At 40.2% G+C, this 25,996-nt stretch overlaps 1 protein-coding gene across 25 annotated transcripts in view; it reads right to left on the reverse strand.

Moving 5' to 3' along the window:
* Positions 1-25,996, reverse strand: part of DOCK9 (dedicator of cytokinesis 9) — a 279,172-nt gene that overhangs the window by 206,155 nt on the left and 47,021 nt on the right. For 3 of the 25 annotated variants that reach the window (XM_038569912.1, XM_038569918.1, XM_038569915.1), the window contains exon 1: positions 6,605-6,920. The exons of 6 other annotated variants lie outside the window; for them this stretch is intronic. In XM_038569912.1, coding sequence (XP_038425840.1) covers positions 6,605-6,766 — 162 coding nt within the window. In that variant the 5' untranslated portion in view covers positions 6,767-6,920. Of the gene's footprint in view, positions 1-6,604; positions 6,928-25,996 lie in introns of those variants that run through there. 16 more of the 25 variants (XM_038569917.1, XM_038569907.1, XM_038569913.1 and 13 more) reach the window with 8 other exon arrangements.

Here is a 25,996-nt window from a genome sequence, read left to right on the forward strand (position 1 = left end):
ACAGTTTGCCTTCTTGCTGTGTGCTCACCTGGCAAGAGAGTTAGGAGTTTCTTACTCTTCTTGTAAGATCATGGCCCTATTAGATGGAGGCCCCACCTTTAGGATTCCATTTAACTCGGTTACTTCCTAAAAGACCGCAACTCCAGATGCGGTCACATTGGGGGGCTAGGGCTTCGACATATGAATTTTGACAGGGACACAATTTAGTCCACAGCAACTCAAAACAATTACATATTTTTTATGAACAAATGCTCTGGATGGATGAAATTCCAGGTTTTGTCTCAAAATGTTTAAATCGGTGGTTACCTCTATGAACTGAACACAGCATGCTTAGCATCTACAATGAATGTTAATCACCTGTTTGAAATTTAATACATATTAATAATATGGGAAACTTTAATAAAGCATTGGGGAAAGGTGCAATAAATACTCTTCCATGCTAGTCATGCTGGCTGCACTTACAAAAAGCAGCCTCAACGAAGCAGTGCAATCTCAAGATGCAGGAAATGGATCTAGGAATCAAAGCAGACTTGACTATTCCTTGAAAACATCTCCAATTTACTGCTGTGATCCAAATAGGCAACAAAAACAAAACCCACTGGGCATCATTAGGAAGGATATTAGAAATAAAATGGAAAACAGAGCCTATCAAAAGCCACAGTCCAGTGATCAGACCCAGAACCAGAGGAGTGTTCCAGAAGGCAGCCACGCAGGTTTCTGCTTTCTTATACCTCAAGACAGTTCTCAACAGTGCAAGAAAAAGTTATGAGGGCACACCTAAAATAATCAAGATCCAGCCTTCACTTTCCCCTCTGTGTCAACCTGACAGGTATTAAACAATTTTTCACTTATCACTTGTTACAGATTCATCACTTATGTCCTCTCCCTTCGTCCCCATCCTTACCTCCAAACAGACATACAGACATGCACAAGCAGGACTGCAGGCTCTTATAAGCCAGACAGCATATTGCCTTCCAACTCTATTCCCTCTGCAAAGTGCACATATGACAATAGGTGTCTTCTATTCAGAAGGACTATTGAGCCTGGAGTGACTACAGTCGTCTGATAAAATTCTATACTGTAATAAAGGCTGAGAACAAATTGAAGACATGCAGCAAATCTTATAATTAAAAAGAATGAAAAACTTCACAGCTTTAAGGAGGCAAAAAAATTAAATATTAATTTACAATGGGTAAAATTATCCCTTATTACCCCATCACATCACAAAAGAAATGGAAGACTGGGGTGCTCAGGGTGGCTCAGTCGGTTGAGCATCTGCCTTGGGCTCAGGCCATGATCTCAGAGCCCTAAGTCAGGCTCCCTCCTCAGCAGGGAGTCTGCTTCTTCCTCTCCCTCTGCTCCTCTCCCTACTTGTGCTCCTTCTGTGTCAAAATAATAAATAAAATCTTTAAAAAAAAAAATTAAAGACAGAAAGTTTGTTTCCTCCCCTTGTGACTTCCAACAGTCTGCCTTCATGACTGCTTGCCATGAGGCTGCTGACAGGGTCCTAGCTGCCATCAGGGCTAGAAGTGAGCAATTTCTTCCACTCCCTTTACAATAGGTGAAAGACAGAATGGTGCAGAAAGAAATACCCCACAGCTCCTCACGTCTTCCACAGACATGGTAAGAGAGGGGAATATTATATTACTGGCTTGAGTAAAACTAGGTCAAGTCCTGCTCAAGAAAGCTGGGCCCATCGCAAACCCTCACAGACAAGGAAAAAGGGGATTTACAGGTATATGATGTCAGCTCATGCTCACGGAAGGTGACAGGGCTAAACTGTGCATTCATGCCCTCTGACAGGCCCTGTGAGTTCTGCTGGCCCTTCCTTGATGGGGCCTTGAGCATCCTCCTCACTTCTGTACGCCCAGAGCTCAGCACACAGAAGCATTCAAGGTTGTTTCTGGAATCAGCTGAACTAATATTTTCAACTACTTAGAAAAGGGAGATGTTAAGAAAAATCTATACTTGGGAAATAGAGACCATCCTAACTCAGCCTTGCCCCTCCACTGTGGTAGGATTACTGGTCAAAATTTAGGTATGGTATAATTGAAATTCAGTTGGCCCCAGATGTCAGATAAGCCCATTTCCCAGTATCCTATCCACCACGGAGCTGATTCATGCCACTTAGATATAAAAAGAACCTTCCTATACAAGATCCCACAGCTGCAGCCTTGCAAAGCTAAACTTTGCACTAGACACATCTGATTTTTGGTTCAGAGACAACCTTAATGATCATACAAATGCTTTTTCTTCACTCTGAAGTTCTCTATTAGTTTATTAATCTATACTCTGCCTTGTGCAAAATGATTTAAAGTGATTTACATAAATACATACAAAACAAGATAAAAAGTATTTAATAAGTGGATGAGAAAGAGCTATAAAATAGTAATAGAGGAAAGTAAGAAGCAAAGTTTAAGAGCAATAAGAAGAAAAATCAGTGGAGCATCTGGGTGGCTCAGTCGGTTAAGCATCCGATTCTTGGTTTCTGCTCAGGTCATGATCTCAGGGTCCTGAGATGGAGCCCCATATAGGGCTCCCTGCTCAGCCAGGCATCTGCTTGAGACTCTCCCTCTGCCCCTCTCCCCACTCCCTCCCTCTCTCTCTCTCTCAAATAAGTAAATCATTTAAAAATCACTTTGAAATAGCCTAAATATCTATTAGAACTGGGTCACATGTGTAAATCTAAGCTTTCTTTAACAGTCAACTGAAAAAGTGGCTGGGATCAGTTACATGAATCTTAATGTATATAAAATACAAACAGAAAAAAAAATAAAATAAAATACAAACAGAGTAGTTCTTCAGAAAAGCACAACCATTAGGAGTATGGAGAGAAAAAGTCTACTTCCAGGGCCCCTCATAAAGAGAACACTAAAAAAATAGAAATAATTATGATAATAGCTAACAATTAGCACTAACTTATATATAAAACACTATCCTAAGGACTTTAGACATATTCATTCATTTAATTACCCTATGAGGAAAGTATCATTATTATCTGCATTTCATTAAAGGCAGATCCATTTCACTATTCATTAATAATGAAACTGAAGAACAAAGCAGTTAAGTAAATTGCCCAAAGTCACACAGTTAGCAAGTTGTGGATTTGGGATCAAGCCCTGCAGGGTTTTATTTTTTAAGATTTTATTTTTAAGTAATCTCTACACCCAACATGGGTCTCAAACTTACAACCCTAAGATCAGGAGTCGCACACTAGGCCAACTGAGCCAGCCAGCTGCTCGGCACTCTTAACCACTACACCGCAATGCCTCCGGCTGATCCAAAAGCAAAGGAGCAATGTCCTCAACAAAACCCTCAAGCAGACATCACTTTCATAAGGATGTTTCTTATGATGCCCTTCAGTTTAGCCAAGAGAAAAACACAAAGCTTAGCTCAGGAGCAATTCTGCTGATGCCAGAATGAAGCAGTCCACCCATGTGGATTTTTCTTTTCTTTTTTTAAGATTTTATTTATTTATTCATGAGAGACACACAGAGAGAGGCAGAGACACAGGCAGAGGGAGAAGCAGGCTCCCTGAGGGGATCCTGATGCAGGACTCAATCCCAGGATCATGACCTGAGCCAAAAGCAGATGCTCAACCACTGAACCACCCCGGTGCCCCTCCATGTGGGTTTCAGATACATGGACAGATACCTGGGATATTTAGAGTCTCTCAAAGACTGGGTGGCCTTAAGCCCTAATCTTCATGAATATTACTCCTTTTCCTCCACAAGATTTAGTATGCACTGCATGGCCAGAGTGGGGGTTATACTCTAAGGCGCAGGTGAATACAGCTCTGACCTGCCAACAGTTAACGCAGAGCCACGAGTAGGGTAGCCACCCTACTAACTAAGGTGGAGGAGCCTGACAGGCCCACATCTGCCTGAAGAGCAGGTCAACCTACCTTTGCACAGAGGGGGGTCATGGGAGGTACCACTGGGCAGGATTCCCTTAAGATAGGGTTTGGCTGGCTCACACCAAAGGATGAGAAGGCCCTCAAATGCCAATGCCATGGGACAGGTTTCAACAGAGCTAGTCTGGATACTGTTCAAGGACAGTATCATCAATTGTCAGTCATAACCACAGCAAACCCAGGGAAGGTTTGGCCTTGAATCACATAACTTCTTGGCACAGCTCCAGGACAGAAGGGTTGAAAAGTATAACTCTAGTGGAGATTACTGAAAATGACCCAGTTATTGTTTGAGGGGAAACTATAAAAATGTTTGGAAAAAAGACTTTGGTTTTAGGATAAATGACTATAATCTAAATTCTCGACAGCTTCTCCAAGTTCAAAGTTCAGGACCATAAAACCATTTTATCAGAATTCACTTATTAACTTAGCACTTACTACAACTCACACACTGTTCCAGCTGTTGGGGCAGAACGGCAAATAAAACAGACAAAAATCCCGGCCATCAGAAAGCTTATTCTTTATGGTTCTGTCATTTGTTAAAATTAGGGAAAGCTTTGTGAAGGAAATATGGGCCCTCTGCTCTATTTTTGGTATTTTATTCTGTCTAAAATGATTTTTATATAAAAAGTTCAAATTTTTTTTAAAAAATGGAAGTTTATTCTTGCTAAGGATGGTAAATAACACTATTAACTACTATTACTATGCGTGACTAACTATCTCAGGTGAAAATAATTATTAGGAAGCCAGGGATTCAGAGAAGGCTGTGCTTGGGTGCTACAAGATTACAGCAGTGGTCAAAGAAGCCTCAGTGAGAAAGGGAAATCAGGAGCAAGCCCTGCAGGAGTCCAGGGATGAACCAGGTAAATGCCTGGCTGCATTTGTCCAGCAGGAGAGAACAAGGGAAGTGATGAATAAGAAGAGAGCGAGAAGCAAAGAGGAGTGGCCAGGAGAAGCAAGGGCAGCAGGTGTGTAGGGATGGACCTGGAGGCCACAGGAAGGATTCTGGATGTGACTCTAAGTAGAGGCGTGACCATCAGACTTTTCTTCTCAAAGGACCACTGTCTGCCAGTAAGGAAAGGGTCAAGGGTCAAGGACAGAAGCAGAGAGAGCAGTTTGGAGGGAGAGGGTGCATCTTCCTACCCACAGCAGCGCAGCCACATATATGCACAGTCACGTCTTTCTCGGTCTACTGGTGCAAGCAAGGGTGGTGGGCAGAGAGCACCTGACCCAACACACAGAAGCAGTGCTTCAAAATCCTGTCCCAGCATGCCAACAAAGCCCCTGGAAGGTTATTACTCTCTCGTGCCACAAAAGAAAAAAAAAAAAAAACAAGCAGAGTCTATCAAAGATGGGCTAACCCAAGACAGGTCCATGAGACCTGAGGGAGAAGCTGGCAGCATGAGAGAGGTGTTGCCATTCCTGGCCAAGCAGCCCTCAGGCTGTCAGGGTTATGGATTATACCTAATGGGGCAGACTCTGTAATGAGCTAGTCCTTCTACTCTCTGATACCAGTTGTTCTCAAAAGCATATTCCAAAATACATTAGAGTTTAAAATATTTAATAGTTAAAACAGCCTCACTTAAGTTCCAAACCCACACATAATACTGCCTTCCAAAATGCATTCGGATGCTCAAATGATGCTCTCTTTCCCTTCCTCCAGAGTGTTTTGAGAGCTAATGTCACATAAGACCCTCTACAAAATGCATCCTCTCCTGGGTGCCGGCAAGGCTGGGGCGACCTGATCTGATCCCGAGGTGCATGTGGCCTGCTGGCACTCCCTCTCCGTGTCAGATGGCAGCCTAATGACCAGGAACGGATTCGGGGTTTCCACACACCTCGCCCTCACCATACCCAGTGGCTGCTGGCCAGACTCACACGCAGAAACTCCCACGTGTGTTATTCTCACTCGTTTTGACAAAAAAAAAAAAAAAAAAACTGTGATAAGAACAGAAGGAGAAATGGCAAGGCATCCTGAGGAAAGAGGAGACCCATATGCAGCTTCCTCACGAGCCTGGTATTTGTGAGAAGGCCATGGAGAAGCACACCCATCTGTGACCCGACACCTCCTCGTGCCTCGTAAGGGGAGGAAAGAACACACAAGTGTCAACTAAGCTTCCTTTTACTCTCAACAGCCTTCACTCCAAAACATTATAAATCGTCAGATTTAAAATAATATAACTATGAATATTTTTCTCACCCTCATTACAGTTTTTTTCATGCTCCCTTTAAATTCCTCCCTCTAAATGGGAGGACTGACCACAAGCCATTTTTAAGACAATTTCGCCAAGGAAAAGACCGAGATGTAAAGGAACTGAATAATTCACTATCACTAGCAGAGGGTTCAATCTAGAATACCCTAAATACATACTTTGCCATATGTTATTTCTGAGACTATACCAAGAACGTGTAAGCTCATAAAGGTAACTTAGAAAACTAATCTGTAATCAATTATCGTACTCCAGCTTCTCTCTATACATATTTAAGCTTTGGTGAATACCATGCATGGTACTCTCACACATACACACAGGCACCTCAAAATTAAACTTAAGGCCACTTAATTAACCCATTTATTCACCCAGGCTAGAGACATATCAGCATACTGAAGTAAATAAATACATTTACTTAATAAGTCAAGATAAGTTTATTCTAACATCACCAAACTACTTGTTAATGAAGCAAGACAGCATTTACCAGACAGGAGGAGATTAATAGTTCTGAATCTTCTTTTGTCCAATGGTATGCCGTATATTCAAGGGCATTATTCTCTCCTTGCTGTTTGCACATATAAGCACAGTTTCTTTCAAAAACGGTGCGGATGCCTTTAAACAGAATTACACTAGTAGTGCAACCCATCCCCAAGGTGTGGATGTTCAGATCTCTAGCAATCTCTGCTCCATTTCCACATCATCTTCCTTGGCTCTTCTGAGCAGGCTCCCACTGTACCATCTTCATGACAGGCAGTGCCGGCACCAGAACAGAAGGGAAGCTCTGAGCTGTTGCACTAGAATCTGCTCCTGCTCAACTGCCTGACAAAAAAAAAAAAAATCCAGGCTCAAACAGGAGGGGTGGTGCAAAAACCAGATGACACACCTCGGATGCACCAAAATCTTTAAAGTATCATTTTTCCAGTAGATCGCTTCCCTATTAATACCAAAGAACAAATAAGCAGAGATTTACATGTGGTGACTGGAAAACTGCCGGCTCCTGTGATTTGCTTAGGATTGTTCTGAATCTCAGAACCTGCCCAAAATGAAAAAATGGTGCCAGACAGCCACCCTGCTGCAGATGCTGCTGGAACGCACAAAGAATGTTCATCTGCTGCAAGGAATCACTCTCCCAGAATGCTTAGCCCAGCATCTATATTAGCAAACATCTCTTTCCTTGACCTAAATATGCTGTTTGTTTAATCTTGCATCCGAGAGGAACAGAGAAGCAAAAGGGGGGGAGCCCCAAAATGAGAGAAATCACTAAGATGACTGCTGCTATGGAAACATGGATAAGCCCACTTCAAACAACCTTTTGCATGTGTGGGTAACAGCTTGCTGACAGCAAATCACAAGGGAACACAAAATTGCTGTGTCAATCTTGACTTCTGCCCACTTCCACTCTGCCAGAGAGAGGGCTAGCAAGTTTGCACTGCTTAATACGATTCTCCCATCTCTGGTACCCAAAGATGCAAATGAGAACATGCACAAAGCGCTACCCGATCAGGCTAGGACATACACCTTCTGAAGCAGGGCTCTAGCACGTGATGGTAAACACACGCTGAAATCCCACAGTCAACAAGGTTATTATTTGAGATGCATAAGTAATCCAGGTCCTTCCACTGCAGAATGAACTCAGTAACACTATACTACCTCTGGGTGTCTTTGGTGATGGCTCATAGGAAAGCATGTCACTGACACAATACTAAGCTGACTCTTGCATTTTCCTTCTAAAAAATGAAAAGTAAATTATGTAAAATGACTATGATGAACACAGGAAAACCCCTCCCACCCACAATATGTATCTAGAGAAAAGTTACTGCTCTTTTAAGATCTGTTCTGAATTCTTCCTTATTTCACAAGGCAACAGATGGTTTTCATTTTCTATCTACAGATTTCAAAGTTAGAGTGAATTATAATCACTGAGTACCTGAGTTTGTAACAGAAACCTATATAATGTAACAAAAGCAGATCTTTAGAGAATACTAAATAGTCACATAATCCCAAATTTCTGGGTTTTATGGCTAGTATATCTATTAGGCCCCAGAGATAAGCAAAAACCTAGGCTTCTACTTTCTCCTGCATTTTTATGCAAGGTTTATCTAACAGCCACAGAGATCAAAGGAGTAAAGATACTGGCCACAGGAAAAAATAATCTGTGGTCTAGAGCACTCAGCTTCAGAAGAGCAACTCTGTTAAAACAGAGCTACACTGTTCAAGATTACACCAAAATCCTGACATCAGAAAAGCCAAGTCTTCATGTAACATCACAATGCTGGCAGATAAATAACATGGAAACTCATCTACACAGAAACACAATATTGTAGACTATAAAACACCAGACACATGGGTTAAATTATCTGTCTTGAGAATTCCAAATGTTCACCATCTATCTTAACTTCTGTACTGCAAGGAAAACAACTTAAAAAATAATAGCTCACTGAATATCAATAAAGATAGCACCTAAAAATTTAAACGTAATTTATTATTGTTACTACCTGTTTTAGACATCCTGGATGCAGAAGCCAGGAAATATCATTTAAGATACAAAAGATTATGTTTGAACTTTACAAAGGATTATAAATGATAACCAAGCAAAATGTGATGCTGCTAGTATATTCTATTTGAATTACTTTTAAAACTCTCAAGGTAATATTTAAAACAATGGGACAGAATAGAACAATTTCCTAACAATCATTCAGAGGAAAAATAAATGTTTCCTAGGGAGCTACTAATAAGCATTTGAGCAACTTATATCAATTTCAAATATTAATCATTTTCCAACCAACAAAATTAGTGGGCAAAGAAAACAACAGAAAATATTTAGAGCAAAGGATTCAATAAAACCAAAAATGAGTTTCATGCTAATAGAAGCATGACAAAATGAATCATTCAAATGTGTATTTGGTTTCACTGATTTTTCTGCATCAGAATGATCTGGGATTAGTTTACAAGGATAACTTCCATGAATTCCATCAGAGGACATGGAGATGGATGATATCTATTGGCAACCAGTTCAACTACCTACAGGTATGTATTTCAATTTGGAGATCACAGTTACTCTCTCATCTTTAAATGTGACCTCTAATTTTCACAATTCCCAAGGCTAGATGTCCACCCCTGTCTCTATCTTGAGCTCCAAACCCATGTCCTTCCTCCCCTAATAATGGTACCCAACTCTCCTATCACCACCTCACCCTCATGTGTTCATCAATCATCTTTTAATATGACAAACTGGGATGGTATGTCTACATGATGTCATATTTTTAAGCTATAGAAAGGAATGAAGTAATGATGTGTGCTACAATATGGATGAACCTGGAAAATGTTATGCAGAATGAAAGAAGCCAGTTACAAAAAGACCTCATATTATAGGATTCTATTTAAATGGAAAGTCCAGAATAGGCAAATCCATAGAGATAGAAGGTAGATTAGTGGTTGCCAGGGAATAGGGAGTGATTGCTAGTGAGCACAGTACTTCTTTTAGGAGTAATGAAAATGTTCAGAAATTGGACAGTGTTTCTAACATATATGCTATCTATGCACAGTATATAGTCTGTGGATATACTAAAAAACACTGGATTGAACACTTTAAACAGGTGAGTTCTATGGTTTGTGAATAAATAGCCTGACTCTACTATTGATGTCTTACTACTAACAGCTTTAAGCTTTTCCCCTCTTCTTTTCCCTTGTGTTCCACATCTGGCCAAACTGAAAGGAAGTTCCAGGTGGCTCCCTCCTTTGTCCCAGGAGGAAATTCAAACCCTCACTCTGTCCCCACCTGCTAACCACTACAGAAATCTCAAACCAGGATCAGGACCTGCTTAGGAGCTGCCCTGCTCTCCTCAGAGAGCTTCACTACATGAGTAATGAACCTCCTCACACCACCTTCCTCGTCACAACATCCAAAGCAAATGTGGGATATAAGGGGGCAAGGAGAGGGCCCATCCTGCTTCTGTGGAGTGGCCCCAACAGTGAATTTATATCTCTATAACGCTGTTACTAAAAACGGGAGAGGGGTGCAGGTGTCAGCAACTATTGTTTTATACTTCACAAAGAACTTACTGAATAGCTCAAAACAGCCACCTTGCTTATGAATTTATAATTTGGATTTCTGCTCTGACCCCACTTCACAGGAATACACAAACCACAGACCATGGGAGGTACCTGGGGCTGCCCTCAGGGTGCGCATTTTAACCTAGGAAAAAGGCTCCGTGCTATATACAAACCACCAGAAAGCCTGCACACAGTAAGTTTAGGGTAAACTAAACTTCCTGCCCCACCCAGTGGTCATGACAAACCTCAGCCATTTCGCCACAGAGACCACCAGCAAATAGGTCTCAAGCTTTGAGCCCCTGCCCCAGAGCATATCCATCTAAAGCTGCCACTCCCATTTGCAGCTCTCTCCTTGCCAACTGTCTGTTTTAAGGATGTTCTGAAGGTCAAATTAGTTTGACTAGTAGATTCGCTTCATACTCTCTCAAAAAAAGTGTGCATAAATTAGAATCTGAAGTAACACCTAAAAAATCTAAAACTACAAACTAGAATATTGTATCTCCAACAGAGAGAAGTCTTTTACCTAGGTCAGACCTTGGGTCCTACCTTAGGAGGCCAGGAAGGCAGTGGAATTCTTTCCATTCTATAGTGGCTGAAATAAAAATCTTGCATAATAATGATACATCATATTCTATTTAAGCGCCATTAGGGTGTCCAGTCCATAAGAAGAGCTTATTTTCATCCCTGACAGTCCACAGTACATTTCTCAGTGCAGTGAATTCTGCTGAACAAAGAAACCTTATCTAAGTTTGCCTGTCAACTCCTTATATATTTATATTCAATCAGTATAGTCAAAGTTAAGTAGCGTCTAGCATGGGGCCTGGTATATACCACATGCCCAATAAGGTTTGTCTCCTCCATCTTTTGCCCCAAATTATTTTTTTTTCTTCCCTGTTATAAAGTGAGGTAGTTCTTCTAAAAATTTCAGCATTTCTTACACAAAACTCAAGCATGTGAGACTTTAAGATCTAATAAACTCAAATTACAAGTTACTTATATTGGTAAAAAGATTATTCAAAAAGAGAAAAGGGAGTTTTGTGGAACAAGAAAAGGAAGTTAAGATAGTTGGTGAAGAAGGAGTGGAGGTTTTAAGCAATGACCATTAGAAAACGTTTGTTTTTTGTTTTTTTAAGTAAGGGAAATTAAGGAAGTGTTATTACATATGTAAGGATCTTTTTAAAAATAAGGAAAAAGTGAACTCTCCTACCATTGTATGTTTCAGGAACATAAACCTCGAGTCTGTCAGAGAGAAGGGAGACTTATATCATATCTAAATTTATCCATCATTTAACATCCCCACCTCAAAACACTTGGAAATGCCGCTACCAGTTACCTTGAGATGAAGAGAGATGGCAGGTGGGAGTAGGGGCAATGGCACAGACGGGAGTTTTAGACACACACACACACCCCACCAACAGCTTGGCAAAACAAACTAATTTTGTTAAAAATGTATCTCTAAACTCATAACTACATAAAATACTTGAGCCAAGTCTCCTGCCAACTAGTATTTAAATGTTCTCAAAAGTGGAGAACACAGGGGATCCCTGGGTGGCTCAGAGGTTTAGCATGTGATCCTGGAGTCCCAGGATCGAGTCCGGCATAGGGCTCCCTGCACGGAGCCTGCTTCTCCCTCTGCCTGTGTCTCTGCCTCTCTCTTCTGTGTCTCTCATGAATAAATAAATAAAATCTTAAAAAAAAAAGTGGAGAACACAAAGTTACACAGGTGTCTCCATGTTGGTGCTAGAATATTAGGGAGGTGAGTCGTCCCTGTGGGGTGCTCTGAACAGCTGGTATAAACATGGAGTGACAAAATAGGAGTGGAAGCAACCAGACTGGCTCAATGGAATGGAGGGCAGTGGTTTTCCAGAGATGACCAGAGTCTCTCAAAAGAAATTAGAGAATCTTCCTTTTACAGGCAGAAGACCAAGTTAAGCAGCGTTTAAAATAAAACAGAACTCCTAAAGGAAGAAAAGTTGGGGTTAATAAAGCCAACTTACTTGCTAGTAAGAATATAAAATGATACAGAGACCCAGGATCAAGTCCCATGTCAGGATCCCTGCATGGAGCCTGCTTCTCCCTCTGCTTGTGTTTCTGCCCTTCTCTCTGCATCTCTCTGTGTCTCATGGATAAATAAATAAAATCAAAAAAAAAAAAATGATACAGCCACTGTGAAATAGAGTATGGTGATTCCTCACAAAATTAAATGAAGAATTATCACATGATTCAGCAATTCCACTTCTGAGTAGATACCCAAAAGAACCGAAAGCAGAGTTTTGAATAGATATTTGTATACCCATGTTCATAACAGCATTATTCAAATAATCAAGAGGTGGAAGTCACCTAAGTGTCCATCAACAAATGAATGGACAGAATGTGCTATGTACATACAATGGGATATTATTCAGCCTTAAAAAGGAAGGATGGCCCGTTCACCCACTACAGCATGGATAAACCTCGAGGACATTATGCTCAGTGAAATAGGTCAGACACAAAAAAACAAATACTGTACAATTCTACTTAAATGACTTAGCTAGAATAGATAAATTCATGAAGACAGAAAACAAAATGGTGGTTACCAGGGGCTGTGGGGACAGAGGGAATGAGGAATTATTGTTTAATAGGTACAGTTTCAGTTTGGGATGATGAAAAAGGTCTGGAGTTGGGTGGTGAACATGGATGGTAAACTAGGCTGTAAAATGTACTTAATGCCACTGAATATTTAAAATCAGTTAAATGGTTAATCTTATGTTATATAGATACAGATATATAGATATATCTCTTACTGCTATTAAAAAAAAAAAAAAACAATATACTTACTAGGCTGCTTTCCTATGACTTCCAGGAAGAAATGAAATAACAGAAAACCAGGATGGTACTACACTCCCCTTGTCTGACTGTGGCCCACACAAAGGGCAGAAACACCCAAGGAATAGGCTTCATAATATTTATATTCTATTTCCTCATTCCACTTGGTAATGGAAAACCCCAATAGAAAAACCCTTCCAGCTACGTATTTTCACAGAAACAAGATAGCGGAGATATAAATTCCTGATTCATAGAACTTTCACCTTCTTTCAACGAGAACTATGAAATGAGAGAACCAACAGAGTTTATAGGTTCTGATTTATCCCTCAGCTCAGGAAGCTGCAGGCAAAGTCAGAACTTCAATTACCATTATGGGAGGTTACAGAGCAAAATCATAGTTTCTGAGGGAGCTTAGTTCTTTGAAGAAAAACCAATAAATCCATAAATGTTGATCCTGTCAAATATGAGAAGCTGCCAGAAGAGCTCACCTATTTGCAAAGCTTTAACTCCTCACTGAAAACATTGGCTGAGGATGGGTACTCAGCGGAGGGAGGCTGATAATGGTGCAGATCCCAATGAATGCAGTAAGTACCATCATCCAGCTGTAGATGAGACACTGAGCAAAAAACAAAGGCAAGCAAACTCACAATGGCACAATGACATCAGAACTCACAGACTCCTCTTGGCCTCCACCAGCCTCTTTCAAGGAAATTCTACTTGAGGAAACATCTGAAAAGATCACTTAGTGGCAAGGTATACCAAATTAAAACAATTGAAAAGATGCACAGCGTAAGTCTTGGGCAAATGCATTCATGAAATAGTTTTTGTGCTTCTAAGATGGAGTTACAGCTTTTGAAAAGTTGTTCTTATATGTGAAAAGAAAGACTAAAATTCAGATTCTACACAGTGGTTTGGCACCTGCCTTCGGCCCAGGGCGTGATCCTGGAGACCTAGGATCAAGTCCCGCATCGGGCTCCCTGCATGGAGCCTGCTTCTCCCTCTGCCTGTGTCTCTGCCTCTCTGTCTATCTCTCTGTGTGTCTCTCATGAATGAATAAATAAAAAATCTTAAAAAAAAAAAAAAGAATTAAAAAGCTTCTTTAGGATAAAAAGGAAAAATTAAACATAAAATCTGTTTGCCTTTTTAAAAACTATTTCAATATATAGTTGGATTTTCAGTTAGAGTAATCAAAATGTGAATAATAAGAAATAAAGATATTGCAATGGTTACCTCCCCAAATTATAGGAAGGAAAACAGAACTATTCCTATGGCTTTGAAAAACCAGAGTAAACAGCCTCAAAAAAAAATATGTACTCCTTTCTCTAATCTTCTTATCAAGTCAAAAGGAAGTAGATCTATGTCCCTGCTCTTAGAAGGCTCAGAAAATTCTATTCTCTGAGCCCTTAGGAGTTTTTTATTTCTTTTTACAAAGACACAAAATTCATGACCTCCTAAGATTCACTCTCATATACAGCCTCTAGTTGGGTTATAACTTAACTGTAACTGTGTGCTAGATGAATGTTACCTCGAATAAACATTTCCTGATGCCTAAGTGAATTTCACTCAGTCAGAAAAGCAAGAAACTTTTCAGGGAAACTACTCTCCACCTAAGAATTCGACAGATTACAGATATTGTCAACAATCTATTAACACCTAAAAACAGGACCCAAAGAAGATATGCAAATGGTCAATAAGCAAATGAAAAGTCATCAGAGAAGCGTAAATCGAAACCATCAGACAGCACTTCATACCTACTAGGATGGCTAAAACAAAAAACATAATTACAAGTGTTGGTAAGGATGTGGAAAAATCAGATTGCTCATACACTGTTGGTGGGGATGAAAAATAGGGCAGCTGTTTTATAAAACAATCTGGCAGTTCCTCAAACAGTTAAATACAGAGTTACCATACGGTACAACAATTCCACTCCTAATTATATACCCAAGAGAGTTGAAAATATATGCCCATACAAAAACTCACACACGAATGTTAACAGTCTTATTCATAATAGCCTCAAAGTAGAAATAACCCAAATGTCCATCAACTGATGAATTGATAAACAAAATGTGGTCTATCCATACAATGCAATATCATTCAGTAATAAAAAGAAAAGTATTAAAATACTGAAACAATCTACAATGTGGAAATACTATGTCCGGTGAAAGAAGCTAGTCATATAGGATCACATATTATATGATTCTGTTGATATGAAATGTCCAGAACAAGTAGACTTAGAGACAGAAAGTAGATCAGTGGTTGCTGAGGGCTAGGGAGTGGGTAGGTGGAATGGGAGGCTGACAGGGTTTCATTTGGAGTAATAAAAGTATTCTATAACTATAGTAATGGATACACAAACACTCTGAATATACTGAAAACCACTGGATGGTACACTTTATTTTTTTTTAAAGATTTTATTTATTTATTCATGAGAGACACAGAGAGAGAGACAGAGACACAGGCAGAGGAAGAAGCAGGCTCCATGCAAGGAGCCCGGTGTGGGATTTGAACCCGGGAATCCAGGATAATGCTCTGAGCCAAAGGCAGGCGTTCAACCTCTGAGCCACTCAGGCGTCCCGGATGGTACACTTTAAATGGGTGAATTGTATAGTATGTGAATTGTATCTCAATAAAGCTGTCTAAAAAAAAAATAGGACATATCAGGGGCACACCTATAAAAAAGCTGAATTTCTTTTGAAGGCACTCTACCCTTCACATAGTTATCTTTCAAAACATATCACTATGCCCAACACGGCGAATTCCCAGAAGTACAGAGGATAATGGTAAGATGATTTCTTCAGCAAGCAAGCTATTCTGCTTTAAGTTTACAGAGCACTTAACAGAAACCTTTTGTCTGCTCTATAACTTTGGCTCATTCATTTTTTTAGGCAAGGTCCAGATCTGAGGGCTGACTCATCTACCCCAATTCACTTATTCCAAAAATAATGTATTTTATAGATCTTTTCCCACACAATTTTCATCTCTGTTTTAGCCACAAGGCTCTCAAAATCCAAGAAAGAAAAATAGCCTGTAGAGAAAAAGTCAGAGGAGGGAGGAAAAGAGAACATTAACAGCAGATCTGAAATTTTATTCAAATCACAGAATTGGCTCTATTTCAGTCATTCCACTCACCTGAACCATATAGGAGATTAACATTTTAAATGTAAACTCTTTCTTTTAAAATGTAAAATAAAACATTATATGAAGAGTACTGGGCACATCCTTAATAGAGTATGTTACATGGACCTACATCTAACAATATGCCAGACACTGTGACAGAATTCAGTCACGAGGTCTCATTTAATCTTCTAAACAACTCTAAAAATTAAGTTTTATAAGTGATCTCACTCATGATTGCCATCCCTTGACCTTGTTACAAGTAAACAAGATTTCCATAGAAACCCATCCTCATAGGACCACTGAAGGATTGCAACCAACAATGACATCATGTGGAGCAGTACTGATAAACCATGGGGGGGGGGGGGGGGGGGCGCGGTTGGAGAGAAGTACTCCACAAGTTCAAATGTCTCCTTAGACCAAAAGCAAAAGAAACATGAAATGAGTAACAGGAGAAATAGGAGATAAAGATATAAATTTATCAATCACTGTCAAATGGCCAGTTAGAGAAATAAACCCTGCAACAGCATTGCATATCTCCCTCTTGATTGTTGCTTGAAGGTTGTGTGTGTGGGGGGGGGGCGGGGGGGTGTTACCAATTTCTTCTCCTTCCTCTCATATTTTTTTAAGTATTTTATTTATTTATTCATGAAACACACATAGAGAGAGAGGCAGAGACACAGGCAGAGGGAGAAGCAGGCTCCATGCAGGGAGCCTGATGTGGGACTTGATCCTGGGGCTCCAGGATCAGGCCCTGGGCTGAAGGCAGGTGCTAAACCACTGAGCCACCTGGGCTGCCCTCATCATATTTTATAGAAGCATTGTTCTTGGAACTTGACTCTATAATTTGGACTCTGGGTAGCATATATTCCTGCATGACTGCAACTGAATTTAAGGATTAATGAGCAAAGTCCAGAAATGGGAATAGGACTTTCTCCCAAAGACAGATAGGATGACTAATGAGATGTTGTAGCTTCCTGTTTTGAGGAGCTAGCGAGAACACCTTCCTTTGAGTGAAAGATATCTGTGTTCGGTTAGGCTGAAACATAGTCATTTTTGCCCTACGGAGGTTCAGACATGCGTATTGGGTGGGTCTGCCTGCTGAGTGATCAAAAGGGTGGGCTGTGACAGTTATTTAGCTACTGTCTCCAGGCACCAGGCCCAGCCTTTCACACAGCTCTGTGATGCTAGCAGGGAATACACACCTCATGCTGCTTTACCAGTTGACTCCCTGCAGGGCTCACCACCAGGGGGCACCAGAGGGAGCCTGCAAACCTGGGAGAGGAAAAGGCGCGGGCTCCTTTGTGGCTGCTTTCCTGCAGGCTTGGGTTCCTCCTGTCACCCCGCAACACCCCTTTACCCTAGCAGCAGCAGATCCTTCTCACGCAGCACCTGAATCACGTCTGTTTGCCCAGCACTCACAGACCCAGCCACATCACACCCCCCTCAGAAACCATGGCCAGCTGCCCAGCCCCCACTCCTCAGAGGTCTTGGTTTCAGCTCTGTGGGCACCTCCTCTTCAAGCTTCTAAGATTTAGTAACACAATCTCACCCCTTGGTCCCCCCCAACCCCAAAGTGCATGGCTGCTTCCTGCAGCCACTACCTCTATGATATGTTAATGTTCTCTTTTTTACCTTTCTAATTACCGACTGAACAACTTTATACTTAGTAACAATGCTTCATATTTAATTGTTAAAATAACTGGTACAATTTCTGTTTCCTGGCTGGACCCTAACTATTATGCTATACTAGGGTCTAAACCGTTTTAAAACACTAGGTTCACCAAAAAATGAGAATGGTCAATAAGCACGTAAAAAGACGCTCAACGTTATTAGGAAATACAAAACTCAGAGACACCCCACTACACATCTAATAGGATGGCTAAAATTTTAAGACTGTCCATACTGAGTGTTAGGAAAGCGGCAGAATAACTGGAACCCTAATACAGTGCTGGTAGAGCTGTTGTAGCAAACAGTGTAACTGTGCCTAAAAATGTTAGACAAAGAGTTGCCACATAATCTAGTAGTCCACTCTTAAGTCTCCACCCAAGAAAAACGAAAGCACATGTTCACACAGAAATGCAATCCAAATGTTCACAGCAACATTATTCACAGTAATGAAAAAGTGGAAACAACTCAAATGTCCATCAACTGGTGACTGCATAAACAAAATGTGTTTTATCCAAACAGAAAGGAATACTATTTGGCAATAAAAAGTAAGTACTGACACATGCTACAGCATGGATGAACCTCAGAATTAGTTAGCTAAGTAAAAGGAGCCAGAGGTGAAGGCACATGCTGTATGATTCCATTTATAATGTTAAAAAAAGATACAAATTTGGGGACCCCTGGGTGGCGCAGCGGTTTGGCGCCTGTCTTTGGCCCAGGGCGCGATCCTGGAGACCCGGGATCGAATCCCACATCAGGCTCCCGGTGCATGGAGCCTGCTTCTCCCTCTGCCTATGTCTCTGCCTCTCTCTCTCTCTCTCTCTCTGTATGACTGTCATAAATAAATTTTTAAAAAAAGATACAAATGTATAGAGATAGAAAGTATATTAATGGCTACCTGGAGCTTAGGGCAGGAACTGGAAATGGGCATGAGATTTATTTTGGGGCTGACCGAAATGTTCTATAATGAGATCATGGTGATGACTGCACAAATGTGCAAATTTACTGAAAATGTTGAATTGAACATTTAAAATTTCTTTTTTATCTAAATTCAATTAATTAACATATAATGTATTATTGGCTTCAGAGATGGAGGTCAGTGATTCATCAGTCTTTTTTTTAAGATTTTTTATTTATTTATTCATGAGAGACACAGAGAGAAAGGCAAACACAGGCAGAAGGAGAAGCAGGCTCCCTGCAGGAAGCCCGATGCAGGATTCAATCCCAGGACCCTGGGATCACGACCTGAACCAAAGGCTGACGCTCAACCACTGAGCCACCCAGGAACCCCAGTGATTCATCAGTTTTATATAACAGCCAGTGCTCATGACATCACGTACCCTCCTTAATGTCCATCACCTAGTTACCCTGTCCCCCCAACCCCCCTCCTTCCCCAGCGACCCTCAGTCTAAACATTTAAAATTTAAACTAAACCTTACAGCATGTAAATTATACCTCAATGAAGCTGTGGAACAAAAAGACTAGGGAAAATATTTGAAGAAAATCTAGTGTCACAGGCATATAAAATAAATCATAAGAAACCACAATGCACAATAAGTGAAATGAAGCGTTTGTGTCTAGACATACATATAATTGCATGTGATAAATACAGCATGCCTAAGGACCAAACCATTTCAGCAAATAGAATCATCTTTTCTTTCAAATGCTTAAGAAAAGGTCTGGTGTGCAGCATTAAAGACATGCCCAGCTTGAGAGAAAGATGGTCTGTTCAAAACCAAACAAATGGGACAGCACCAGCATTCACATCTAGCCAATGTCATCAAAGAGGAAGATACTGTTTTGAAGCTGAGAATGTTCTCTCATGTGAATTTTTTTTTTTTTTTTAAGGAATGCCTATTAATGACAGTGACATTGCTAGGGCAGACAGGCTGATGATGCCTCATTACAAAAGAGCAAAGACTGACTGACCATAGGCAACCCATACAATGAAATACTTTAGGTATGTCACTGAAATTATGCTTGAAGTCAGATACCATCAAAATGTATAAGTAAAGGATTTCTAAAGATGGAAACACTCCCTCCACTAGACTAGGCATTTGGACAGGAAAATAATTTTTCTTAAAATGAATGGCTTAGATTTTGAACTCATTTGTTTATTCCTGGATGATGTCTATGCTTGCTACAAAGAACTACTCTTTCAGCCAATCAGGGTATTTATATTTTAAGTGGACTCTTCTCCAAAAATCCATCCAGAATATCTTAAAAAGGAACATAATAATAACATAGATTTTTAAATAAACATCGTTTTTCATAATTGATGTTTTTTATGTTTTTTAAAGTATTAATTACTACAACTCAAAAATATAATATTTGATGCTTTCATTAATTTTTAATAAAAATGTTTTCGGCAATAGAATCCTAATTTGTAACACTATGCTTAAGGGAAATACAAGTTGAATTTAACAGACATTGTTTCAAATGTTATCCAGGAATTCATTAAGCCATAAGAGTGGGTCCATCTATGACTTTCCCATTATAGATTGTAAGACCAAGGCTCAGAGAAGTAAAGTACATTGACCAAAGTCACACAGCTCGTATACAGAATATGAACCAAGGCTCCCTGACTTCAAAGTCCATGCTTTTTCCAGCATGTCACAAATTTCATTAATAATAATGTTGATGAGGCACTGGGTGGTTCCATTTGACTCTTGATTTCAGCTCAGGTCATGATCTCAGGATCTGAGACTGAGGCCCCTATCAGGCTCTGCACTAGATATGGGTCTGCTTGAGATTCTTTCTCTCCCTCTCCTCTGCCCCTTCCCTACCATACTCCACACACTCTCTAAAACAGATAAAATAATGTTGATTATACAGAGGAATTAAAAATTGTATCAAGTATTTATAAATGTAATACTCCGAAAGAGAACGTGAACTTCCAGTGCTTTATTTGGTTATATTCTTTCCTTAAAATAGATCTGGTCCTCTATTTAGGAAGAGGAGTAGCCGGGGCTAGGTCCTTTTCATCAATTGAATGGGGAGGCACATACTCCAGAGCCAAAGAACATCCAATCTAGTGTCACAGGCATATAAAATAAATCATGATAAGAAACCACAATGCACGATAAGTAAAATGAAGCGTTTGTGTCTAGACATATGTATAACTTCCAAGAAGATGCTCAGTAAGCAGCCAGATATCATTTTTAATATCTGTTATCGGTATCAATGAAGATACAATGGAGATGATCTACTAATGTTAAAACTGCTTCCAAAACCCATCCAAATATATCAAACCTGGAAACCCCTCTCTTTGGGAAAGAAAAGACTACGCCTATGCCTTTTTTATCAACCAAAAGGGGAGGGACTATAAAAATTTATTAATTTATAGGCTATAAATTAAAGTGAGCTTGGTGTTTTGTTGCTTTTCCATTGAGTATACCAAACTTCTATAATTTTAAAGGAATTCTGAATAGTCGGCTTCAAAATAACACAAACTTTTATACTTGGCAACCAACAAGAATGTCAACCTAGGTGAAAGTCTTTATTCAGCAGATGTGTATTTCATTAAAAATTAACAGAAATTATGAATGGTGAAATTACACATTCCCCTAGAAAGCTCAAAGCCACCTAAAAGGTTTTTTTTTTTTTTAAGATTTTATTTATTTATTCATGAGAGACAGAGAGAGAGAGAGAGAGACAGGCAGAGGGAGAAGCAGAGAAGCAGGCTCCACACAGGGAGCATGACGTGGGACTCGATCCCGGGACTCCAGGACCATGCCCTGGGCCGAAGGCAGGCGCCAAACTGCTGAGCCACCCAGGGATCCCCTAAAAGTTTTCGTTTTAAACAGAAAATCTGAATATGGAAGGCAGATTAGATTACAAAATCCAAGGGATGCCTGGGTAGCTCAGAAGTTGAGCATCTGCCTTTGGCTCAGGGCATGATCCCATGATCAGGGATCAAGTTCTGCATAGGGCTCCCCGCGGGGAGCCTACTTCTCCCTCTGCCTGTGTCTCTGCCTCTCTCTCTATCTCTAATGAATAAATAAATCTTTGGGGGGGGAAAAAAGATCACAAAATCCAGACTGCTCTGGAAGGGCAGATATGTAAAAATTTTCATATCACCAATGCTGCCCTAAGACAGAACAGGCTATTTGGCAGAAATGAAATGCTAGCCCCAGGGTGTGCTCACACAGCAGCGGGAATGCCAGTGAGTGACAGAAGTACTGTAATGGCAAGTGAACTAAAATGACATCAAAGGTCACTCTGAGTGCTGCAATTTGATGGGTGCTTCACTCTGTAGACACTGGCTGCTGCAAGTTCAGTCAGGTAAAATGGGAGCTGGCATGTCCTTGGTCACATGGGTGATCTAAAGGGATGGCATGGAACATACAATATACCCAACATCTGTAAGGTACATCATATATATCATCACCCAGTACAATAATGTTACAAGTGAAGACGCTAAGGCTCAAATATGATTAAAGATGACCAAAGTCACAGAATCCTGGATATCCAGTCCCTCATTTGTAGATTTCCAGATTAGACCTCTTTCTACTCTACCATGATGGCTGTCAGGCCCCCAAAAACCTCACATATTCCTGACCCACAGAAATACTAAGTAAAAGAAACATTTATAGTTAATACAGAGGGGGAAAAAATCCACAGATCAAAATGTATGGCCAACTTCAGGGGTCTTCAGTATTGCTCCAAAGTGAAGACCACATCTTTTCTTCTAACTTCAAATCATCAAATATATTCAAACCATGTGCTCCATCTAGTGGATTAATGGAAGATCCTCAGGATGAGGGAAATGCACATTTTTAATACTGTTCAATTCCTATAACCCTGAAACATTTATTTGCAGGAATCAAGGCAGCATTCATTCCCATTAGTTAAACTACTCCAAGCCCACTCCTTCCCTCCCTTCCCCAGTTTTCCCCAGCACAAGTCGGTAAAGTAGGTCATTTCACTGGTAATCATGGTAAGGGCTCTCACCAGGCACACACCCAGCAGGTGTAACTCAGACTTGACTCCGAAGCTCAAGGACATTCCATTGCCTCTAGATATTACTGCAGTCACTAATTAATCCTCATCTTAAACCCAAGAGCAGACCTTCCTCTCAAAGAAAGAAACAAGATCTGCTAGGAAAAATCCAGGCTCAGAAGTCAGCCAACATCCCTGGTCCTGCCAAGTTTCTGGATGTTGCAAACTGAAGTAAGTCATCTAACCTCTGCCTCAGTTCCTCCTCTGCAAAATATGGGTAATAATATATCCCTAACCGGGTGCAGGGAGGATGAAGAGAGATGACCAATGAGAAGAACCTCACCTACCTCCTGGAGGACCAGAGCACTTAATAAATGCCAGAGACAGGTGTTTCTAAGTAGGCTCACTCCTCCAATTTATGGGCCCTTTCTCTCCTTTTCTTCACTTCCAAATTTCTATTTTAAAGAGGTAATGAGGGAATCCCTGGGTGGTTCAGTGGTTTAGCGCAGCCTTCAGCCCAGGGCCTGATCCTGGAGTCCTGGGATCGAATCCCACGTCAGGCTCCCTGCATGGAGCCTGCTTCTCCCTCTGCCTGTGTCTCTGCCTCTCTTTCTCTCTATGTCTCATGAATAAATAAGTAAAAATCTTTAAATAAAAAATAAAGAGGTAATGAAATGGCAAGCAGAGTTGCTAGAAGATATGGAACACATATTAATAATAAGGAACTGTATGACTAGAACACAGGTGAAACTGGTAGATGCCAGGAGCTGGTAAAACAAGAAGGTAGGTCCTTGTAAACCATATTTTTTTTAAGATTTTGTTTATTTACACACACTCACAGAACTAATGAGATATAGGCAGGAGTGATTTGTATAACTTTTTTTTAAAGATTTTATTTATTAGAGAGACAGAAAAAGGGAGGGAGAGAAACAGAGAGAAAAGGAGAGAACCTAAAGCAGACTCCCCACAGAGTGCAGAGCCCAGTCTCAGGGCCCTGAGATCATGACCTGAGCCAAAATCAAGAGCCAGATGCTTAACCAACTGAGCCACCCAGGTGCCCTGTGATGTGTACAACTTTAAAGTCATGCGCTTAAATGGGAAGTATATCATACCTTACCATCACGTCTTCCAGCTAACCAGAATACAGACAAATTAGCACAAGCTACATGAAGAAAGATCATGTGGAAGACAGCACAACAACCAGGCAACTGGTAGGGAGCCTATGGTCCCAAAGTCGTAGAGTCATCAATCAAGATTGGACTGTTTACATCGGCACTATTAATGTAAAAGAGAACTTCTAAACTTCATAAGGTACTGTTTTTTGGTCTTTGCTAAAGTTAAATTCTAACTAATACTAAAACAACTAGAAATCTGAAAACATCTTGTCCATTCAACAAATATTTACTGGTAACCTACTATGTGCCAAGCATACTAGACTCTAGAAATAAAACTGACAATAAGATTCCGTTCCTGCCCTCTAAAAGCTCACACTCAGATGGGTTTGATTTTTTTTTTTAAGATTTTATTTATTTATTTGACACAGAGAGAAGAGAGAGAGAGAGAGAGAGAGCGCGAGTGCTTGAGCATAAACAGGGGGTGTGCCAGAGGGAGAGGGAAAAGGAAGCGCCCTGCTGAGCAGGGAATGCAACGTGGAACTTGATCCTAGGACTCTGGTATCATGACCTGAGCTGAAGGCAAACGCTTAAAGAACTGAGCCACCCAGGCACCCCTCAAATGGGCTTTTTAAGACTTTGAACTATAGAATTAAAAGAAGACACAAAAAATAAAATAAATAAAATAAAATAAAATAAAATAAAATAAAATAAAATAAAATAAAATAAAATAAAATAAAATAAAATAAAAAAATTAAATTAAATTAAAAAATAAAAGAAGACAATGTGAATGTTTTTAATACCACCAAACTTTTCACTTAAACAATATTCTTGGGGATCCCTGGGCGCCTCAACAGTTTAGCGCCTGCCTTTGGCCCAGGGTGTGATCCTGGAGTCCCAGGATCAAGTCCCACATCAGGCTCCCTGCATGGAGCCTGCTTCTCCCTCTGCCTGTGTGTCTCTCATGAATAAATAAATAAAATCTTTTTTTTAAAAAATCTTTTTTCTGTTTATTTTTTTAAATAAATAATCTCTGCCCTCAGTGTGGGACTCAAACTCATGTCCCTAAGATCTCATCCTCTAACAACTAAGCCAGCAAGGCACCCCACTTAAACAATGTTTAAACAGTAAATTTTATGTATAATTTAAAACAATTTTTAAAAAGCTACAGGAAAAAACAAATTTTAACTCAGTGATTAAAGGTTTTCAAGTCACATGTGATAAAAAAAATTTTATCCAGATATATAACTCTCAAAACTCAATAAGAAAAAAATTAAAAATAGACAAAAGAGGGCAGCCCAGGTGGTGCAGCGGTTTAGCGTCGCCTGCAGCCCAGAGTGTGATCCTGGGGACCCGGAATCGAGTCCCATGTCGGGCTCCCTGCGTGGAGCCTACTTCTCTCTCTCTGCCTCTCTCTCTATGAATTTATAAATAAAATCTTTAAAAAAAATAGACAAAATATATGAACAAACACTTCCCCCAAAAAGATATACAAAAGGCAGTACATGAAAAGATGCCTGACTCTGTTATCAGCAAAAATTATTTTAAAGATTTATTTATTTATTCATGATAGACATAGAGAGAGGCAGAGACACAAGCAGAAGGAGAAGCAGGCTCCATGCCGGGAGCCCGACATGGGACCCCAGGATCCTGCCCTGGGCCAAAGGCAGGCGCCAAACCGCTGAGCCACCCAGGGATCCCCACAAAACTTATTTTAAAGCTCAATGAGCTAGGTATACACAGTAGGATGGCTAAGATCAAAGAGAGACCTCTAGGAAATGTTGACATGGCCGTGCAGGAAAGGAACTCAAAGATAGGCTGTTGAGGGAATGTAAATGGTACAACCACCTTGGAAAGTATTCTGGCAGTTTCTTAAAAATAAACATTCACCAACCATGTGACCAAACCAGTCTATTACTGTGGTATGTACCCAAAAGAAATTAAAGCATGCATCCATACAAAAGCTTAGGCACAAAATTCATGGGAATTTTATCTGTAATAATAACCAAAGACTGGAAACAACCCAAATGTCAAGTGAGCTGATTGATGGATAAATTATAGTATATCCATATAATCAACTGTTACTCAATAAAAAGGAATTATTGATATATTCAACATTATTAATCACAAAATAATTATGTGAAAGATGCTAGATCAAAAAGGTTTGTAGACATATTGCATTT

This window comes from Canis lupus, chromosome 22, assembly GCF_011100685.1.
Source record: "Canis lupus familiaris isolate Mischka breed German Shepherd chromosome 22, alternate assembly UU_Cfam_GSD_1.0, whole genome shotgun sequence".
Classification (NCBI taxonomy): domain Eukaryota; kingdom Metazoa; phylum Chordata; class Mammalia; order Carnivora; family Canidae; genus Canis; species Canis lupus.